This window comes from Osmia lignaria, chromosome 8, assembly GCF_051020975.1.
Source record: "Osmia lignaria lignaria isolate PbOS001 chromosome 8, iyOsmLign1, whole genome shotgun sequence".
Taxonomy (NCBI): domain Eukaryota; kingdom Metazoa; phylum Arthropoda; class Insecta; order Hymenoptera; family Megachilidae; genus Osmia; species Osmia lignaria.
Window position 1 is genome coordinate 11094633 of NC_135039.1, and position 19862 is coordinate 11114494.

At 39.5% G+C, this 19862-nt stretch overlaps 1 protein-coding gene and 1 long non-coding RNA gene across 2 annotated transcripts in view; one reads left to right on the forward strand and one right to left on the reverse strand.

The window, feature by feature from the left end:
* Positions 1-19749, forward strand: part of LOC117608931 (adenylate cyclase type 6) — a 56986-nt gene extending 37237 nt beyond the window's left edge. The window contains exons 8-22 of the mRNA XM_076689406.1: positions 5797-5918; positions 6612-6704; positions 6771-6917; positions 8296-8454; positions 9067-9315; positions 9759-9918; positions 10575-10672; positions 10828-10912; positions 12519-12635; positions 15920-16051; positions 16914-17152; positions 17434-17572; positions 18210-18429; positions 18523-18750; positions 19559-19749. Coding sequence (XP_076545521.1) covers positions 5797-5918; positions 6612-6704; positions 6771-6917; positions 8296-8454; positions 9067-9315; positions 9759-9918; positions 10575-10672; positions 10828-10912; positions 12519-12635; positions 15920-16051; positions 16914-17152; positions 17434-17572; positions 18210-18429; positions 18523-18750; positions 19559-19611 — 2241 coding nt within the window. The 3' untranslated portion in view covers positions 19612-19749. The remainder of the gene's footprint in view (positions 1-5796; positions 5919-6611; positions 6705-6770; positions 6918-8295; positions 8455-9066; positions 9316-9758; positions 9919-10574; positions 10673-10827; positions 10913-12518; positions 12636-15919; positions 16052-16913; positions 17153-17433; positions 17573-18209; positions 18430-18522; positions 18751-19558) is intronic.
* LOC117608938 (uncharacterized) lies at positions 2692-7940 on the reverse strand. Its single transcript, XR_004582453.2, has 5 exons — positions 7234-7940; positions 6918-7106; positions 6398-6681; positions 5379-5931; positions 2692-5300 (listed from the first exon to the last, which is right to left on the reverse strand). It is a non-coding gene; the product is annotated as an uncharacterized LOC117608938 (long non-coding RNA).
* Positions 19750-19862: the final 113 nt, after the last annotated feature.

Sequence of the window (19862 nt, forward strand, 5' to 3'; positions counted from 1 at the left end):
CGACCGATTTACAAATTTTACATCTTACAAATTAGAGTATCTTTTTTTTTTTGATTTATGGAAGAGAAAATACTGTTACGTACGCACAAGTCGGCTAGGGGTTTACAAATTCTAAAATTTCTTAACACGTTGACTACCATGCCCCAAAATTTGTATAATCAAATAATTAATAAAATAAAAGAGGAGCTTTGCTACTATGCCAGTCAACGTGTTAAGCTAATTCCTCCCTGTGTTACTATCGCCAAGAAATTTGGAAACATTTGAATTGTTTTAAAAAATAATTAAAAATTCTAGATAAGTGATTCTACATTGTATTCTTTTGCTTAATTTTAACACTGTTCTCTTCTATATATTTTATATTATGCAATGCAGTTGAATTATTTATTTAAATCTCTTTGTTTCCAAACTTCAAAATTTCCTTCTCACGTAATACTACGTTCTATCGGTTCAATTTAAGTCAGTATCTTCCGCAAAGTTCCATACGCTCCAAGAGTAACACAATTTTACCAAGGGAGGAGCTCGTCGAAGGATTAATATTTCAAAGATATCTTTGGCATCGCCTTTTCCTCGTCGCATGAAGTTGGAAGACATACCAGGCAACCTCTATTCCTCGATGAACCGACTCAAAAGCTATCTAATGCATTGCTCTCTGTCTCTCTCTCTCTGCGGATGATCAGCCTTCCGGGAACCGATAAGCTCCAGCTCCCGTTGAAATGCTGCTCTATCCATTACCGTTCGCGTCGGATCAAATGACTAACGAGAACGCCGAGACACGGGAAGCCGAGTAATCTTCCATCTTCTATAGATAGAAAACAGAGACTCTCCACGTTTCTAACGAACACCTTACCTGGAGAACATTTTTGCAAAGTTATTCTCCAGAACCCCCATGGAAAATATTAATTTTCCCAATTTAATTACAACTAGGTCTGCTGTCCGCTTCCCTGCTAACACAATAATTAGTACAACTCGTATTCAGTAAGGGCTAGACTGCTGTAATCAAAAGGAACTTTCTTGCGCGTTAATGTTTAGAGCGAAGCTCTCCTTGGCGCATTCGGCAGTAAGATCGGTTCGAAGAAACGTTACGATTCCCATATAGGGGAATTTCGGTCCCCCCTCATCTAATTCTCTCATCCAGCAAAATTTCGCGTCGATCGTGCATACAAGAACGCTTGCGACAAAAGACGATCTCGCCCTCGCGTACGGCAGAGCGGCGTCTTTTTTTTTTCATTTTCAATTGTACCATAAAATTACTAAAATAACAATTCTATTACGCATTATGACTTGAGCTTCGCTCTTATCGGCCGTCCCGCGACGGCCACGTTCTTTTTTCAATGCTTTTTCATTGAAGATCAGTTTTTTTATGATTATTCCACCATGGTTGGTTCGATTTCTGATTTCAATAGCCTATAACCATCACATTGTGGTCATGGTGCACTGTGTCAAATTTGGTCAAGATTGGATAAGCCGTCTAAGTGGAGTCTCTGGAAAACGAAATACATTTTCCGGGAGAGATTGAGCTTCGCTCGCTGCGCTCAATGAATATCTTTGCGACTTAAACTAAAGTTCTAGATACAACGGGACCAGGAAATTCTGGTTAGTTCGAGTTACTATGCGCACAGTTCTTAAACAAACTGAGTTTTCCAGGTGACGATCGGCGACAATGAGTCCCATTAAATTGGAAAATCAATTTCTTGGCTGTTTTCGACGGAGCTAGACGTCATTACGCTTTCCTTAACGAAACGAAATTTCATTCCGTTCGCACGCGATGGAATTTCCTCGGGACGCAATTAAAACCGTTCCAATGAGAGCTTCTTCCCAATCCCCGCTGATTGGGAAATAATAATAAGATCGGCGAGCCCCTTTTCTTCGTTCCCGAAAAACATAGGAGATATTAACGAGGATCAGCTCCATTATTATGTTTCTTGGAGATTTGAAAAGTTATTCAGGTAAATTGGAATTGGAAAATTCGTGTAGTCTTGTTGGATTATAATGCAACAGTGAATTGGCGTTCCGATTCTCACTAGGTGATTCTTATAGTGTTTTCTACACTGATTACTGATTATTAAATATCGGGGATGCGGAGCACCACTGTCGGTACTTCATCTCCCACGAAGCTATTTCGCTTTCTGGCTTAATAAAAAAATCAACGTTGCAACTTTCTCCTGGTGTTTTTTCAAGATAAAAGTCTGCTCTATCGCATGGTGTAATTCGTGTTGTATTCCGCTCGTGATATTTCTTACAATTACAAAATGGAATACAGACGAAGTTTTTTAATACAATATTCGCCGTGCTGGTAGTAGATTCTAGTTCTTAAACCGGTTCGGAAAAATCTGACTCGGAGGGAAAAGTGCTGGGTAATTTATAGAATCGGAAAAATAGGAGAGTGGAGTTATTGCGAGTCCTGTGATCGGTAAGGGATGAGGTCGTGAGTGCAAAGTTTGAAGATGACTGTCTCGGCTGAGTCATGAGGAGTAGAAGGAAAGACTTGGGATGTTTGTCGTTAAAGGTTGACTTATAATACAGTGAGAAGGCCGGTCTATCGAAATACAATAATGACTAATTCGGTATACAACATTCGATTTTACGCTGGATCTCTACTTTCTCAGATAAATTGGAAAATATCCTGAAAAATTGGCGTCAAATCGGGCTCCCTCCGCGTTCAATGATCGTTTAAATGTATTCTAAACTCTAGAAAAAACAATTTAATTTAAATTATAAGCTTATTATTTTCAGATACAAATATTATAAATAAGGTTAGACAGACTTTGGTTATGCTGCTTTTTTCTGGTTATGACACGCTCATTACCTATGCACAGTGACTACAAATCCAAGTCACTGAGTCTAGTCACTGCTATGCACCAATCACATCACTTGATACAAATATAGTTTGGGTTAGCACGCATAAGGTATACGTTCAGTTGATCGGAACAAAGGTGGCGTTGATGGAAAGCAAAGTACGTTGACTAAAGATTAAACTGCGTTCAAAATAGAACGCAGTTTACAGGAACTCTGAATTGATCCACTTTGGAGGAAACGGGCATTAATGTATTAAAATCTTTTAGTGTAAATAGAATTTCAATATCTTTCATTAGGTGTACAAACTAATTTGGTACCTTTAATATTACACTTTCATAGTTACTATTTTAAATTCGAATATTTTCCCGCGCTTTTGTGAATTTGAAAAATGGCGCGAGAATATGACTTATAACTTCTTACAAATAAGCCATTAATAAAAAAAAAAAACAAAGACACCAAATTAATTTGTCAGAAAATTTGTTTAAATCTGAAAAATGTTTTTTTCTTCAAAATCAAATTTCTCAAATACTGTACGTGTAGGAGCTAAACGGTTTGCAGATTCGTAATCAGCGTACAAAACACTATAAGTGTTAAAATGTGTTGGACGGTGTTATCGAGTATTGGGAAGAAAATCCAACATGTAGTGCAGGAAGTAATGGACGCTACATCGGATTTAACGTAGAACTACGTGACTTCGAATGGCAAAGGGGACCGTTGCGCATTAACCGATCAGGAAGGATTCGATTTTACGTCATACAGGTGTGCAGAAGCTATTATCGCGAGCTGACTGATCGATTTATTCCGCGTTAAATTAACCACACCAAAGGCCCTCTGCAATTTCAGACTCTCGATCACGTAATGTATCGATATTAGTAATAGGAGAAACCAAATCGACGTAGATTTGCTCGCCGCGTTCCAACAGCGACGACGGGATCTGAATATTTCATCATCGAAACCTAAATGCCTGTCATATTTTCATTTACGATAGTCCAATAATTTAACCTAGTGAAATTATAATTTAACATCTGATTGTGAGATAGACATCAAAGAGTTACAATTAAGAAAGACATAATAATTTAATAATCATCTGCTCTTCGTATTAAATATTTATTAATTTAATTTAATTAATAAATATTTAATAATATATAAATTATCTGGCACAGCCAGTAAGGAGGCTGCCTAGTGGCCCTGGTACAATGGTCCCCAAGGACTGAGTGCCCTGTTAGTCTCAACCAACAATAATAATAATAATAATAATAATAATAATATAAATTATAATTTCATTAGGTACGACCCACTCGTCCCCCAGAAAATTCGCGTTTTTGAAATATACACCGTCAAAGTCTGAAAAAACTGTTGTTAGGCGCGCATGCGCCACATAGTACCAGCGCAGCCATTTTCAAAGACATTACATACTATTGGGCGCATGCGCGCGCAGCTAAAATGGCGACCGTCAGACTTTCCATAGGAAATGGAAACTCCTATAACTTTTCACTCCGACCACTTGGCCGCGCAAACGCAACGGTTTTGAGTTAGTTTCAATAAGACCTTTCTAACGACGTATAGAGTGTGTTAACTATATTCCGTGATTGCTTCGCAATCCGCGTTCGGTAAAGGTTCTAGGGTAAGTGCCATGCCGTCTCTCATGCTCCTCTTATCAAGAGATGGAACATCTTCCCCACTCTGTCCAGATCCTTCGGGAACACCTTTATCTCTTTACACGTGCCATACGGTACCATGACTTCGGGTCATCGGCCACACGCGCCTTCTTCGACGATCGGCAATCGGACTCCTCGTTATTGAACAGTAAACATAACACCCGTGACTCTTAGGTGTCAACGATCCTAATTGCAATAGCGGCATCGGCCATCCTCTCTAATTTCCTAGAACTACATATTCTCACCACCAAGTGGCCTCTGAGACACACATACGAGCCCGACACGTTTCTTAGCTTTGAAAAGCGCTTTGACGTTAACAAGTGTATCTTTAACCCCAGTAGTTCTCGAGTTGAAAAGTGACACGGGCAGTCGTCTTTGCGATTTATATACAGGGTGCCCCAGAAAGGGTGTTAGTCCTTTAAGGGGGTGGTAGAAGGGGTGATTCTGAACAACATTTTCCTTTGCGAAAATATTATTTGAAGCTTTGTTTTTGAATTATTAAGGAAAAACACTTGGCCAATCCGAGCGCGCTTAGCGCGCGGGCTCAGGGGCGACAGCGTCTAGGCCTAGGTACCGTACGAACGCTTTCGGCGCCCTGTTGGAAAGATATAGATTTTCATGTTTACACTAAACTACACGTGTGATGGTAGTTTTCCTTTCAACAGATTCGGTACTTCCCATGTTAAATGGCTGACATGAAACAGGTACAACTATGCACTCGACATCTTAGGTCTCCACGGGTACTTAAGTGTAACACAAGTTCTCTGCATAACAGGGTTAATTAACCGACTGCTGTGAATACCGGAGGGATCCAGGCAACGATTCTACGCGTGTCCGTGAATACTCCTGCAAATTAAACAGTTATAACTGTTTCATTGTATCTATTCTTGGATGGAAGTTACAGCTTCAAAAATTTATACCCACTTGGAGTTCGTCCAACTTCGCCACCATTGGCTATTCTGAAGTAAATAAAATAGAATCGTTACTATTTACGGTTCCATCGTTTCTATTTTCGTTAGACCACCTACGGCACCCTCGCTTGGCCACGTGCGGTCCTGGACAATGCGTCTGACCACCCACGGCAATCGCCCCTATATTACTTGTCTGGCCATCTATGCTGTCCATCCCTATATCACTTATCCATGATTCTATTTCATATCTACTCGTCTGCCCTATGGATCTGACATCTCCATCTACTCTTCTGGCCACATAATGTATTTTATTATATCCACCCCTATACTACTTAGCTGCTGGGAACCCATCACTGGCTAAGAGTGCACCGTTTCCTGTTTACCATGCTGGTGTAGTGTAACAAGAATCTTCCTCTAATTTTTTTTTCCAGGAACGGCTCCTATTGAGCGTGCTACCCAGACACGTAGCCATGGAGATGAAAGCCGACATTGCTGGCAAGCCGAAGGATACTATGTTTCACAAAATTTACATTCAGAGACACGAGAATGTCAGGTGAGCGGGGTCCCTGGAACAACATACAATTCAATTTCCTTTCAATACAGAAAATGTCAGAAATTAAAATAAAGAGTCTAAATAAAATACAATGGCACCTCGGTATATGACCTTAATCCGTCCCTGATGTTTGGACGTATACCAAACCAATCTTTCCCATAAGAATTAATGTAAAAATGATTAATCTGTTCTAATGTAAAAAAAAACTCCTATTGATATTATACCTACACTGTTTATGTAATGAACAGGATTTAAGCGATTTAGTTTATTTAACATAATAACAAACCAAATGGAATAACTAAATTAACAAACCAAATGGAATAAACGGTTATCCGAATATAACTGATTAATAATTAATTTTTCCTCTGTGTTAATTATTTAAAAATGACGCAAAATTCACAGAGCAAAATTTGTCACGTCCAAATAGGACGTATATCGAGGTACCACTGAATCCTAAATCTAAAGTACCATGAACGTACTTGTTTGGAGAGCGAGTAATTCGAAGATATTCGACTCCCTGATGCATCAAGCTGATACACGCGCGTCCATCATACGTTAGAACGTAACTCGGGGCTGACACTAGTGGGTCGTTAAGTCGGGCGACGTGCCACTAATGAATTCCAATTAACACCCGTCGCTTAATTACGGTGAACCGCCGTCGACGGAGAGCCTATTTGAAAATCTTTCTTCCAGCATCCTGTTCGCGGATATCTGCGGATTCACCTCGCTGTCGGACCAGTGCACCGCCGAGGAGGTCGTCAGACTGTTGAACAAATTGTTTGCTTGGTAAGATTAAAAATCAAATCATTAATTAGAAGACCGGTTGATTGAAAATTATCATTGTCATCACAGCTTTGATACTCTGGCGGCTGAACATCATTGCCTGAGAATCAAGCTGCTCGGGGACTGCTATTATTGCGTCTCCGGGCTTCCGGAACCGAGACCCGATCACGCCCGATGCTGCGTGGAAATGGGATTGGACATGATCAGCGCAATTACGTGAGTTTTCTCTCCTTGCAATTCAGCTCGTCCGGCTTTTCGTGAAATCCTCGAGAGCATTCCTGTCCCCGCGACCAAACTTTTGTCTCCGGGAAAGAGGGCGGTGAGTAACAGTGAATCACAGGGGCAATAGAAAGCAGCTGGGAAGAAAGTGACCTCGGCAAATCAGTTTCTGTTGAAACTGGAGAACTGTAAAGAAAAATAAAATTTTATATATTTAAAATTAACAGAATATTTTTATTGTAAATGAATTGGAAATTTTTAATTTTTAAAAATCATTGGAATTCATAGAATTCTTACATCCAATCTCTTCTACCTTTATTCTCCGAGGAAATCATCCCTTTGACGAGGCGCCGCTCTTTTTCAACGGTGGATAACAAGAACCTTGTCCGGAGACTGTTGTCTCTCGAGTCTGCGGGTTACTTTGACCCGTTTACTTCGTTTCCGCCTCTTAAGACGTTTCCTTTCGCCTTTCCCTTGCGTGCAATTCCCTATACAAGGCGAGAGATGAGACTCCGTTGTTGACAATAAAAATAAAACGCGATTAAACGCCATCCTAGAACGATTATTTCAAACATCAAATACAATGATATTAAAAAACAAATTTTCCACCATATTTATGGTGTCCATAATTTACTCGAAGGAAGCCAGGAGCCTAAGTTTCACGAGGTATGAATACAATAATAGCGTATATTGCGTTAATCTGGAATAACGAGACGGCACTATGGAGATACGGATTAACGGGGTTTGAATTAAAGGGGGTTCTTGGATTAGCAAGACTTTACAGCCATAGGGGAAAAACAGAGGAATAAAAGTGTCCAACAGGAACGCCCTAATCCGAATTTATTAGCCACATATCTTGTTTGAAACAAACAGCTCTGCCTTCCAGCAACCTCGCAGAATAATAAATCACATTTGGCATCCGAGCTTTCCATAATTTGCAGAGAGTTTATGTAGCAATTTTCATTACAATGGGGCTTCGAATTAATATACCATAAATGCTTTTATGGCTTGAAATCCTGGCCAACTTTCTATCCCTATTAGTGAAGTGCGGCCCGACTATTCGGGTCGGTCCGGAAAACATCGGACGGGCTCGTCCGGGTGTCTGATACGTGCAGTCGGGTAGCCCGAGTGTCTCGGCTCAGGTCGGATGAAGTCGGGCAGGTTCGGACATGAGAGTTGGGTCGCGGACCGCGGCCCGCGGGAGCTCGCCCGAATCCGCCCGACTTTATCCGACCTGACTCGAAGTAGTCGGGCTACCCGACTGCACCCGTCCGAGCCCGCCCGATTTTTTCCGAGCCCGCCCGAGCCCGTAATATCGGGTACCCTAATGCCTATGTATTTAAAAAAATAATGAAACCATTTATCACACTTGCAGGCTTTATCGAGAGGTGGGTGCCGTGAACGTGAACATGAGAGTGGGGATCCACACAGGCAGGGTTCATTGCGGTGTCCTCGGTCTGAGGAAGTGGCAATTCGACGTTTGGAGCAACGACGTCACCCTGGCCAACTACATGGAGAGCGGCGGAATACCGGGGTGAGTTTCAACTCGTTTTCCGGCGTTCCGCTGGCAAGCTAGCAGCTCTTTTTTTCTTCCCTTTATCTCGCTCGTTGGCGAACAAATTTCCAGCGAAACGGTAGAGAGAATTCGTACCGAGGATATTGAAAAAAAGAAATGGAAGCGTGATCACTGGTGCGATAGAATGCAACGTTGATTCGCTTTCCACCTTTGTTCCTTGTTTTCGTCAAACAGAAGCGAAGGAAGACATAGAAATTGCGTTAGCAATTCTTTTTCTCTTCGTGAATTTTTTTCCTCCAGTTTCGTGTAACTGTAGAAAGAACATCCATGATGGTGGAATATTTCTGAAAATTCACGTTTCTCTTATGGTATTTTATTTCCTCTAGCAGCAACAACCAACGTTCATCAAATAACTGAATTTAATCAACCATGTTGAGATATTCCAATTTTGCAACAAATAAATGGTTAAATTCCACAATTTTTTCTTTAAAAAATTGAAAACGAAAATTTGATATTGTTCATTTAATTATACCTTCTGAAGGGATCACAATTGACCCAAGTTTCCTATAAAACCCAATGGATGATCAAAAGTCCTATTAAATCAGTGCTTATTACCACTGCTCCCTGTAGACGAGTCCACATCACGAAGGAGACCCTGGACTGCCTCGGCGGTTACTACGAGGTCGAGGAGGGTCAAGGAGGGGAAAGAAACGCGTACCTGAAGGAGCACAATATCAAAACGTACCTGATCATCCCTGGGGACACGTACAAGGGTAACATACCCTCTTCCGGGTTGAGGAAAGGTTTACCAGCGAACGGGAATGTGTCGAAAGAGATGAGGGTGATGGGTCACGGTTCACAGCGTGGAAAACAAGCAAAGTAAGCCACTCGATTTCCTGCTATTTTTCCGGCAATTTAACATTTGTATTTCAATCATAAATTAATATTTTGTATTTCCAAACACATAAATCAAAGATACTTTAACGTTCACCATTTGTATAATCTCTCTTTGCATTTGAAGCATTTTAATTTCCATAAATTTCAAGGTACATTTATTGTTTTAATAATAAAACTGTGCAGCGTCCGGCTATAAATTGAAATTTATCCCTGCCTCCAATTCCAGGAAAGTTAACAGAATCGCTCAGAAATACCTTGAATCAATGTTTCAACCGAGCTTCTATTTTTATTCTGTAAAGTTTAATATACAATTAAAATTTGAAAGGCAATCGATGAGTCGAGAGGATAGAAGTATCTGTTATACCGTGATGTTTCCATCGCGATTTACCAGATGTTTCTGTTGAAAACGATGGCTTTCGTGATAGATTGGGCTTTGGAGAGACTGCCGAGAGTAAAAAAGATCCTGAAGACGAGGTGAACGAGTACCTGATGAGAGCAATCGACGCCAGGAGCATAGATCGATTGAGGGCCGAATATTGTACACCTTTCATTTTAACATTTCGACGACCCGACGTCGAGGAAAAGGTAAATTCCGATTGAATAATTATTTATCGTTGAACGATCTTCGATAGCTGTCCATAATTTTCCCTTTAATTAATTTGTTTATTAATCGACTCGCCCGTCCTTGGTAATTAACACACTGATTACCACGGTTATAACGATATGTATTATAATGAAAAAAATAAATAAAATAATTCAGAGGAAATAAAAATCAAAATTATAATCAAATCTTCAAATTGAAATAAAACTCAGAGTATGTGATTTTTTATGATTTCTTTATTTTAAAACAAAGTCTAAATGTCCTCCCAATTCTCCCAATTTTCCCTTATATTTTCACACAAGTGGAATTCAATTTCATCAATAGCGACCTTATTTTGTTTCTGAGCTCCTCTCAATAGTCTTTGGATTATTGGTGCAAACTTCACTTTCCATGAACCCCATAAAAAAAATCTAATGGTGTTAATCACCCGATCCTGGTGGCAATTGATGTCATAAAATAGACTTTGTATTAAAATAAAGCAACTGTACAAAAATCAAATACTCTGAATTTTATTTCAATTTGAAGATGCGACCTGGATAACCCTTTATTTTTCGGTGTTTTCGAACGATTACGTCGTCAATATTTCCTATGCCGCGACAATGGACGAGAAATAAAATTCTTTTTCAACTATTTGTTGCAGTACTCGCGGGAGAGAGATCGAATGCTGTCCGCATATTTCGTGTGCTCTGGTTTCGTCTATACGGTGGTCGTGATTGCTATAGCAATCACTCTGTACGGGTAAACAAACCATAGCAAATAAACTCGATTTTTCCTTCCAACATTTCCCGGATTACTTTCGTCCCTCTATATCCTACACCGCCTCTTATATAAACCAATAACAGCGTCTCGAATCAAAGGAGGATTCTGAAACGAACAAAAAAATTGTCTTTTAGGAGCGTATACTTCTACACGTGCGTGGGAGTGAGTATACTGTTGATCGCCTCGATCAATGGGATCCTCTTGGCGGAAAAGAACGAGGTGAGAGTTCGTTGAAAACATGTTTGTCTGAGTTTCAAAGTTTTCTGCTAAGGTTAAAGGGTTGTACCTAGTTAGGAGGTCGAAAAAAGGGATTTTTCAAGTATTTTCTTTTTTTTGGAAAAATGTTTTTAACACGTTGAACTCCATGGGGGACCCCTGAATAATTAAAAGAAAACAATAGAAAAACGGTATTTTAAGTAATATTGCTATGGCACAGATAATGTGAAATGGCAAGTAGAGGGATTGAAATTTGAAAATTAATTATTACTATTCTTAGTAATTAGTAAGAATTAATGGCAAGTAGAAAGCTTGAAATTTGAAAATTAATTATTACTATTCTTAGCAATTACTAAGAATTAATGGAAAGTAGAAAGCTTGAAATTCGAAATTTGAAACTTAATTATTACTATTCTTAGTAATTACTAAGAATTAATGGCAAGTAGAAAGATTGAAATTTGAAATTGAAAATTAATTATTACTATTCTTAGTAATTACTAATTTTCTTAGTTATTACTAGGAATAGTTAATTTACTAAGAATAATTAATTTTCAAATTTCAAATTTCAATCTTTCTACTTGCCATTTCACAAGCTTTAATTAGAGCTTTAATACGTCCCAGAAAAACTTCACTGTGGCGTTCAACGTGTTAATGAATTTTAATGTTTAAATTAAATTAAATTAAAAATTAAATTAAATTAAAAATTAAATTAAATCTTTAATGAATTTTAATGAATCTTTTTACATTGAATTATAAATTAATCTTCACATATACACTCATATTTTTTTTTTACAAAAATATTGATTTGTCAATCTCCGAGAGCACCTCCAAAAAAAGGTGTCTTACGGTGAGCAAAATATCTCTGGTTCATTTGAAATCAAAAAGCAATGAAGATTTACTTAATATAAGGTAAAATCTTGTCTTTAATTGAAGAAATAAGCAAAATATCACATTTGAACAAAATGGCAGTTTCTCTCAAAAAAATTGTCATTTTCGCCAACAAATTTCGTTTTAAATTGCTTATAAAATGAATAATATTGATCGGATCGAAACAACCTTCGATTAAAGCCAAGATTTTACCTTATATTAACTAAATCTTCATTGCTTTTTGATTTCAGATGATCCAGCAAGATTGAAGGTGAAACAAGATTAGACAAATCAATATATTTTTTTTTAAATATGAGTATATACGTGAAGATCAACATTAAAATAAATGCAAAAGTTTTTCCAAAAAAAAAAAACTTGAAAAATCGCTTTTTTCGACCTCCCTACTAGGTACACCCCCTTAAGCGAGTTTCGGATGGCAGATGCGGTGCGAAACGCGTTAATAGAGCGTGAAACGAACCGTTGCTCGGTTAATCGAGGTTACACGCTGTACGTTTCCAGCGATATCCAGTCGTGACTGGAATCGATTACCCGGACGGACCCTTTGGAACCTTGCCACTTCCTCTTGATCTTGAATTGGTGGCGAGATTCCAGGTCACCGGTGGAAATCATCGATTCACCCGTTGCAACCCTGTCGTCTGTTACTCGAACCGACGAGCAAACAGAATCTCGTCGACAATGACCGGAGAGAAATAACGAGATTCGATGTTCCGTATTTTTTCAGAGGGTGCCACGATGCCTTCGAAACTTCTCCGTGCACGTGTTCGAGAACCGTGGGGTCGCGCAAGCCCTGGCCACGTGTGTCGTCTTTCTCACCTTCGTCACGGCTCTCTCACCGCTGGTAAGCTCTAAACGTAGTAGTACGTTCAAACTCTCAACCGGAAATGAAAATAAATACAGTAAAGTAACATGCTGTCGAATGAACACTGGTGGAATTAATTCTGGACACTTTGAATAAAAATATTCTTTATTTCATATTTCTGCAGAAATATGCTAAATATTTTTATTGTAATCTATTGTTACGTCGCGAGCGAGATACGGCGCGCGGCGTACAAAATAAAAAAAAAAGAAAATTAATAAATGGTTGAGAACGGTATTAGCGCTGCCACCAGTCCTAATCGCTCGTGACGATGTTGGATCACTCACGATTAGAACAATAAAAGAGTTGTTAGATAAGTTAATAGATTAATTTAGAGATTAATCGGGTTCGTCAATGCTCTAGTCCCATACGGGCCCCTCGTATGAATTTGTGCGAAGATGGTAGGCGTGAAAATGAAGGAAAGGAAGTGTTTGAAACGTAAATGAATTAAAACTAGTTAGGTGTAACAAAAATATAATTTCGAAAAAATAAGCGTAACAATAAGGTGGTTAGTTAACAGGAAGTACGAGCTGCTTGAAATACAAAAGAAAAATATATATGTTATAAAGAAAGTATAAGATTATATGAAAATGAAACTATTGATTATTGGATGAATTAGAATTTTGATTAAATAATTCGATGATTCGAGCAACGACGTTCGGCGAAGAATTAAGCGCGAAAAGAAAGAAAGAACGGTCTCAGAGGGTATATTACCAGAGCCACGGTTTCGTGGGGCCGTCTTCTTTGCGTGTGAGTCGGAATTTATTTGATAAAGTTAATATTCGATACCTTGAGTCGCTGTACTGAACGGAACGATTTAGAGGGAAATTTTCCAGAATACGCGGTTTCGTAGATCGCCCGTTTTGCCTCACTACATCCAGATTCGTCGTATTGGATAGAAATGAAATGGACAACTTACAAGGAAGATGTAAAAATAGTATCTGATAATACTTTGAATTATTCGCTTGCTTAATCGCTGGTGTCGTCTAGAATCTGGAAGTCAAAGAAGAGGTGAGAAAACTGCCACTTGCACTACGCGTTCGCGATCGGCCTTTTGTTACGGTATTACGGGACGATTAATTACAAAACGAACACAAAAGTATTTTCAAAACGACGCGACGCGGAGAAATAAGGAAAATAATCATTAATTTAGCGGACGGTTTAAAAACAAAAGAGAAAAGATAGATCATTGAAAAGTGTGAAAAGAATTTAACGTATTCGTATGAGTCCTTTACGCGGTAAACGCGAACCGCAATCTCCCGGCACTCTGCCTTTTTCAAGGACTTTACCGGTCAGCTAATTACGACGATTTCACGCGAAAACTATTGCTCGACGCGAACATGGGCTCTCCGCCACGTACTTCACGATTTTTCGATGAAGAGTGATTTGCCTCAGTCAAGCGACCGTGTCTCAGGGTTCGACCCGCGATCATGGGCCCAAAGTGGGGGCATCATTTGGCAAATCAGGGTACGTGTCGAAGGGGAAATCTCGTGCGTGTTGGGTTAGTTGGCCGCTCTTCTTAGTTCTCTCATCCCTTCCTGACCTTTCTTTCTGCCTTCGTCTAAATTGTCCATTTCTTTCTACCCCTCTAACGCTACGCGGATTTCATGCGTCGCAATTCTAAAGTTTCTGGAATATTCGAGATCTACTACGACTTGATTTATTCGAATTCGTTAATCAAAGAGGCTTTTACCAATGACATTTCCAGTATCGAAGAAGGTCTACGTTTTATTACAGATGTTTGATTTACTGGATCGAATGACTATTAGTTGAATACTGTTAATTATTCCGTTCTTATTCGTATTTTGGCGGTTTGCGTAAAACGGCAATCGGTGTTTTATTGTTATCGTTAAATCGCGGATCTATGCATATGGTTTGTTGCATTTATCTAACAGCAGACTCGCGTGTTAATTATTAACGATATACATATATTTGAAACGTGTTACGTTTAACGTTTCCTAGATGTTCGTTGCCGATGTTTATTGCCTTAGTCGACCTCTTGTCTCGAACGTTCTTGAACGTCGGTCGACAATTTCAAACTACAGCGGTTATCAGGCAAACCCTCGCATTTCATAATCATTCAAACAGTTTCATTTCGTTCAATTCCAATCACTTTCGTTCTTAATCGCATTCATTCTTTGGTGGAAGGACCGGCATGCTTTGCAGGTAGGAGAGGTATTTCGTTTGCGAGGTAAAACAAAAATCGTATTTCCCTTATTCCGCGCGGTTAAGCTGGGAAACTTCCAAGTGCGTCGCACTGCTTAACCGCGTGGCGAAAGATGTTGATATTACCTCTCCTTAACCTTAGCGATTTCGAATTTCTATATGTTTATTGCTACGCGGTTTCGACAAGGCAATCGTCCCAAGGAAGGTTAACTTCTTATTATTTGAAAAGAACTAATTATAGCCTCCTTTGTGTGCCTCGCCTGGGATTATCTCCAAGTGCTGCGCACCGACGAGGTACACAAATTCAGTATATTAAACGGTTAAGCTGTTCAACACTATCAGAAAGAAAATGAAAATGGATGTTAGCCACCGCCGGATTGTTGAAAATAATCCGAACGTAACACTATAATGTTTATATTTAATATTTTCATTCGATTTGGTTTGTAAATTTTTGAAGATTTTAATTTAAAAAAATCTAAACTGTGCTGTTATTGTATGATGTGAAATAGCCAATCACAGAATGAAATTAGTTTTTGTCTACCTCCTTTGATGTGTTGAAATTGTAATTTTTATTGTATATTAAATTTTTTTATATAAGCGATGCCCTAAAATTAGAAAATAATGATTAGAATAGCAAATATTAAATAATTTGAATAAATGCGAAATAAAACGTGTCCAGAATTAATTCCACTGGTGTTAGTACGTGGAACGTAGTAATACGTCAACGTTCATAAAAAAGAAATTCTACCAACCGATGCGAGTGTCATAAAATCTAATGAAAAATGCTGCACTACGATGCATCAGAATTTGACACGTGTATCCCACTCGACGTATTACTACGTGGATAGTCAGGAAGACAGGAGCGATCAGCGCGTTAACGATCAAACGCGTGGCTGCTATTTATCATCGGTGTCGTTGCACCGAAACGATGAATTTCGTGCAGTCCGAGGCAGTTTATGATTAATGAAACCGACCACGATCCTCTGATCCTCCGTGTTCGAGGAAACTGATGGATCGTTAGGCAAGAACGATGCAGACCGAGGAGTATACCGAAGAAGAAATAAAATCGATCAGTCTTCGTCTGTTTCTTTGGATCGTAGCTGACGCTCGAGGGTGGACGCGTTTGCAGCAACGGCACAGCAACGTTCCTCGAATGGCCGGATAATTCCAGCGTCACCTTCCAGGGTATCGATGCACCTGTCGATGTCTGCTACTACACCGTCTTCGCTGATGTAAGTTGATAGAAATGATAATAACACATAATAAGGGGTGTACTTCCGAAAGCGACAACCCTCCGATTTTTCTGAAATTTTCGCCGAAGCTTATCCTTGATTAGAGAGGAAAGTCCTACAAAAGGATTTATAGCGACAAAGCCTCGTTTGCCCCCCAGCCCCATTCAAAGTTTTGACAGTTCTTACTAAATATCTCCGAAAATATTGATTTTAGAGAAAAAAGTTTCAAACAAAAAATGAAGCTTATAAAAAGCTCTACAAAAAAGGTTATACACATTTTTTACGTAAACCTATTATTTTGGCAAGCGAACTTCTTGGTGTCTCAACGGGTATACCCCCCAGCGGTGGGGACAGGGCCAACCCTGAGATTTCGGGGGTCCGAGGCGAGCTCCGAAATAAGGCCCCTTATATGACATTAAAAAAGTACCTGAAATAAAATTTATAAAATTAACATTAAAGCTTGTATAACTAATTAATATTCCATTAGACGCGAAATTGCCTTATGGGGGCCCTGGACCTTGGGGGATCCTGGACCTTGAGGGGCCCTAGGCGGCCGCCTAGTCTACCTAAACCCAGAGTCGGCCCTGGGTGGGGATGAATTCTTCACATTTATCGAATCTTTACTGAAATTCCAGAAAGAAAATTGGCTCAAAACCAGCTAGAAAATATTTAAAATATATTATTCTTTCATTTGCACTTGTGCCTTGAAGATTAATACTGAACAAGTGATTTTGGTTCAATAAAATGAATTGTTATCTATGAGACTTGGTCTTTCCAGGATTACCCCTTTTTCTTTCAATTGTATTTAAGACTATCCTAACTTAATATTCCTAAATTTAATATTCTATCCTGATAATTACAGCTGTTCCCTGTGCTCGTGATGCTGGTCATGATCACCTGTGCTGTCTATCAAATCCTGACATCAGTGTTCAAAGTAGCTATACTGAGTTTGGTGGTGGCTACCTACTTCGCCATTAGCATCCACGAGGCTTTGAACGAGAAGGACGTCGAACTAACTGGACGGTGGTTGGCAGGTGTTCTGGTGGTTTTCTTCATGGCTTGCCTGGTCGCACACTCTCAACACACTGAGGCTACTTACAGGCAAGGAACATTTCTCACCTCCTGCAACATTTCACAAACAAATTAATTAATTCCTTTTGCCCAAGTTCTTCTTCAATTAATTCTAACATTAAATCTAACTTTTAAACTTTCCTCAACATTGCACAGAGTTTAATTTAAATGGAAGCTGAGGAATTTTAACTTGATCACCTAAGATAATTTAATTTTAATGGCAAATGAAGATTAATGTCCCCTCGGATTATTTTTCGACGAATAAAAAAGTGATTTGAATGTTGATCGATCGTTCTGACGAATGAACGCAGACTGGACTTTCTGTGGAAGCTTCAAGCGACGGAGGAGAAGGAGGAAATGGAGCACCTGAAGGCCTACAACCAGAAACTCCTGGCGAACATTCTCCCAGAACACGTGGCTGCTCACTTCCTCTCCACAGTGAACTCTGATGTAAGAAATCATTTACAGTTATAACAATTATACAACTTACAATTTTCATTAAACTTGAAACTTTAAACTAACATACCCCCCAGCGGTGGGAACAAGGCGGGCCTTGAGATTTCGGGGATCCGAGGCGAGCTCCGAAATAGGACATTAAAAAAGTACCTGAAATAAAATTTATAAAATTAACATTAAAGCTTGTATAACTAATTAATATTTCATTAGACGCAAAATTGTCTTATGGGGGCCCTGCACCTTGGGGGATCCTGGACGTTGGGGGGCCCTGGACCTTGAGGAGCCCTAGGCGACCGCCTTGTCTGCCTAGGCCCAGGGCCGGCCCTGTCTAGAGTTAAAATTCTAGATAGATTAACGGATTAACATACTATCTTGCAATATTTTTATATCATGAAATTCTGAATCATTTAACACATATCTCTAAGGTTTACACTGCTGTCTCATGTTTTAATTAATCTAAAAGAACATGAAAACGTTGAAAAACATTGAAGATAAATAAGAACCGTACAAAGTTGCGTCAAGAGTATTCAAACACCGAGAAGAGTGCAAATAGTGGATTTCATAAGCAAGAATCTCAGATGATAAAAACTGACTCGTCTAAGTGGTTTCTGGTAAAATAAACATTTTCCAGGAGCTGTACCACGAACAGTGCGATTTCGTTTGCATAATGTTCGCATCGATACCGAACTTTTCCGAGTTCTACGTGGAACTGGAAGCGAACAACGAGGGAGTCGAGTGTCTCAGGCTTTTAAACGAGATCATAGCCGACTTCGACGAACTCCTCGCCGAGGAGCGGTTCAAATACATAGAGAAAATCAAAAGCACCGGCGCCACGTACATGGCCGCTTCCGGTGAGCTAATTTAACAATTAATTTTCTTAAATGTAAGCGCAGTATTTATAGGGGCGAAGTTTTGACCAAATTTTCTCGGATTTCTTTCCGCAGGACTGACGAGGAGCGCCTGCGACATGAAAGATTACAAGCACGTGACCGCGATGGCGGAATACGCGATCAGGATACGGGAACAGCTGGCCTCCGTTAATGAACACAGCTTTAACAACTTCCGGTTGCGTGTGGGCATCAATATTGGACCGGTAACGTCAATCAATTTCCCCGAGCTATCACGGTGCCACCGAGAAACCAAATTAGCCCGAATTTTCCATCAAACTTTCGGTGGGGAAATAATTGAAAATTAACGCGTGACAAAATATCGCACCATTTTGGAGAAAGAATATTTAATCCAAAATTCGCCCTCTTAACAATTTGACCCTGAGTATATCCAAAATTTAATCTTATTTAACCCTTAACATACCAAGGGCCCCGAAGAACCCCATAGAGTGATTTTTGGTGACTCTGTCGTAATTGTACCAACAAATTTATTCTTCATTTTTATATGTGTCCAGGACCCATTTAAGATAAATATTACATAATTAGTGCTATAAAACGTTCGCTCAAAAATATAAAAAATATATAAAAACACACTTGGGGCTCCAGCAGAGCCCTGGTTGGAATACTACGTTACATATTTGGATTGATTTATTTCTTGTTAAATGCATTGGCGTTTATGGCATAATAATGTGGAGGTGAGCACCCCCCCTCCCCATTTATGACCAAGCGGTTCCCTCGACTTTGAAATAAAAAGGAGCTGCTATCTTTAGGCCTAGAAAAGCGCGTTCGCCGCAGCCAACAATGCTTATTTAACTTAAATATATTTTTAGACACCCAAGAACCTAATTTGAGTAACCTTCCATACTAAAATGTTGAGAAATTTTAAAAATACCTTGGGGTCTTCAGGAGACCCCGCTTGGTAAGTTAAGGGTTAAATCTTGTCTATTACTTCCACTATTTCTAATTAGATAAATAAAAGAATTCCTAATAATATGGGTGCTGGATTCCTATGGAAATTTCAGCTTCATTCATATATTAATTACAGTTAAGCTTAACAATGAAAACTTAAAAAAACATTCTGTTTATCATGTAGGTCGTTGCCGGGGTGATAGGCGCCCGAAAGCCGCAGTACGATATTTGGGGTAACGCGGTAAACGTGGCCTCGAGAATGGAGTCGACCGGTGTCTTGGACGGGATTCAGGTCACCCAGGAAGTCCGTGATATCCTGATCGGTAAAGGATATCCTCTAACCTGTCGTGGCAGCATTCAGGTGAAAGGCAAGGGCAGCATGGTCACCTATTTCCTCGACGGACCTCGAAATTCAACCGCCAACAACGAACTCAAGATGAACAACGATAACAATGTGTGAACAATTGCTCCTGGAACAAGCTAGAAAA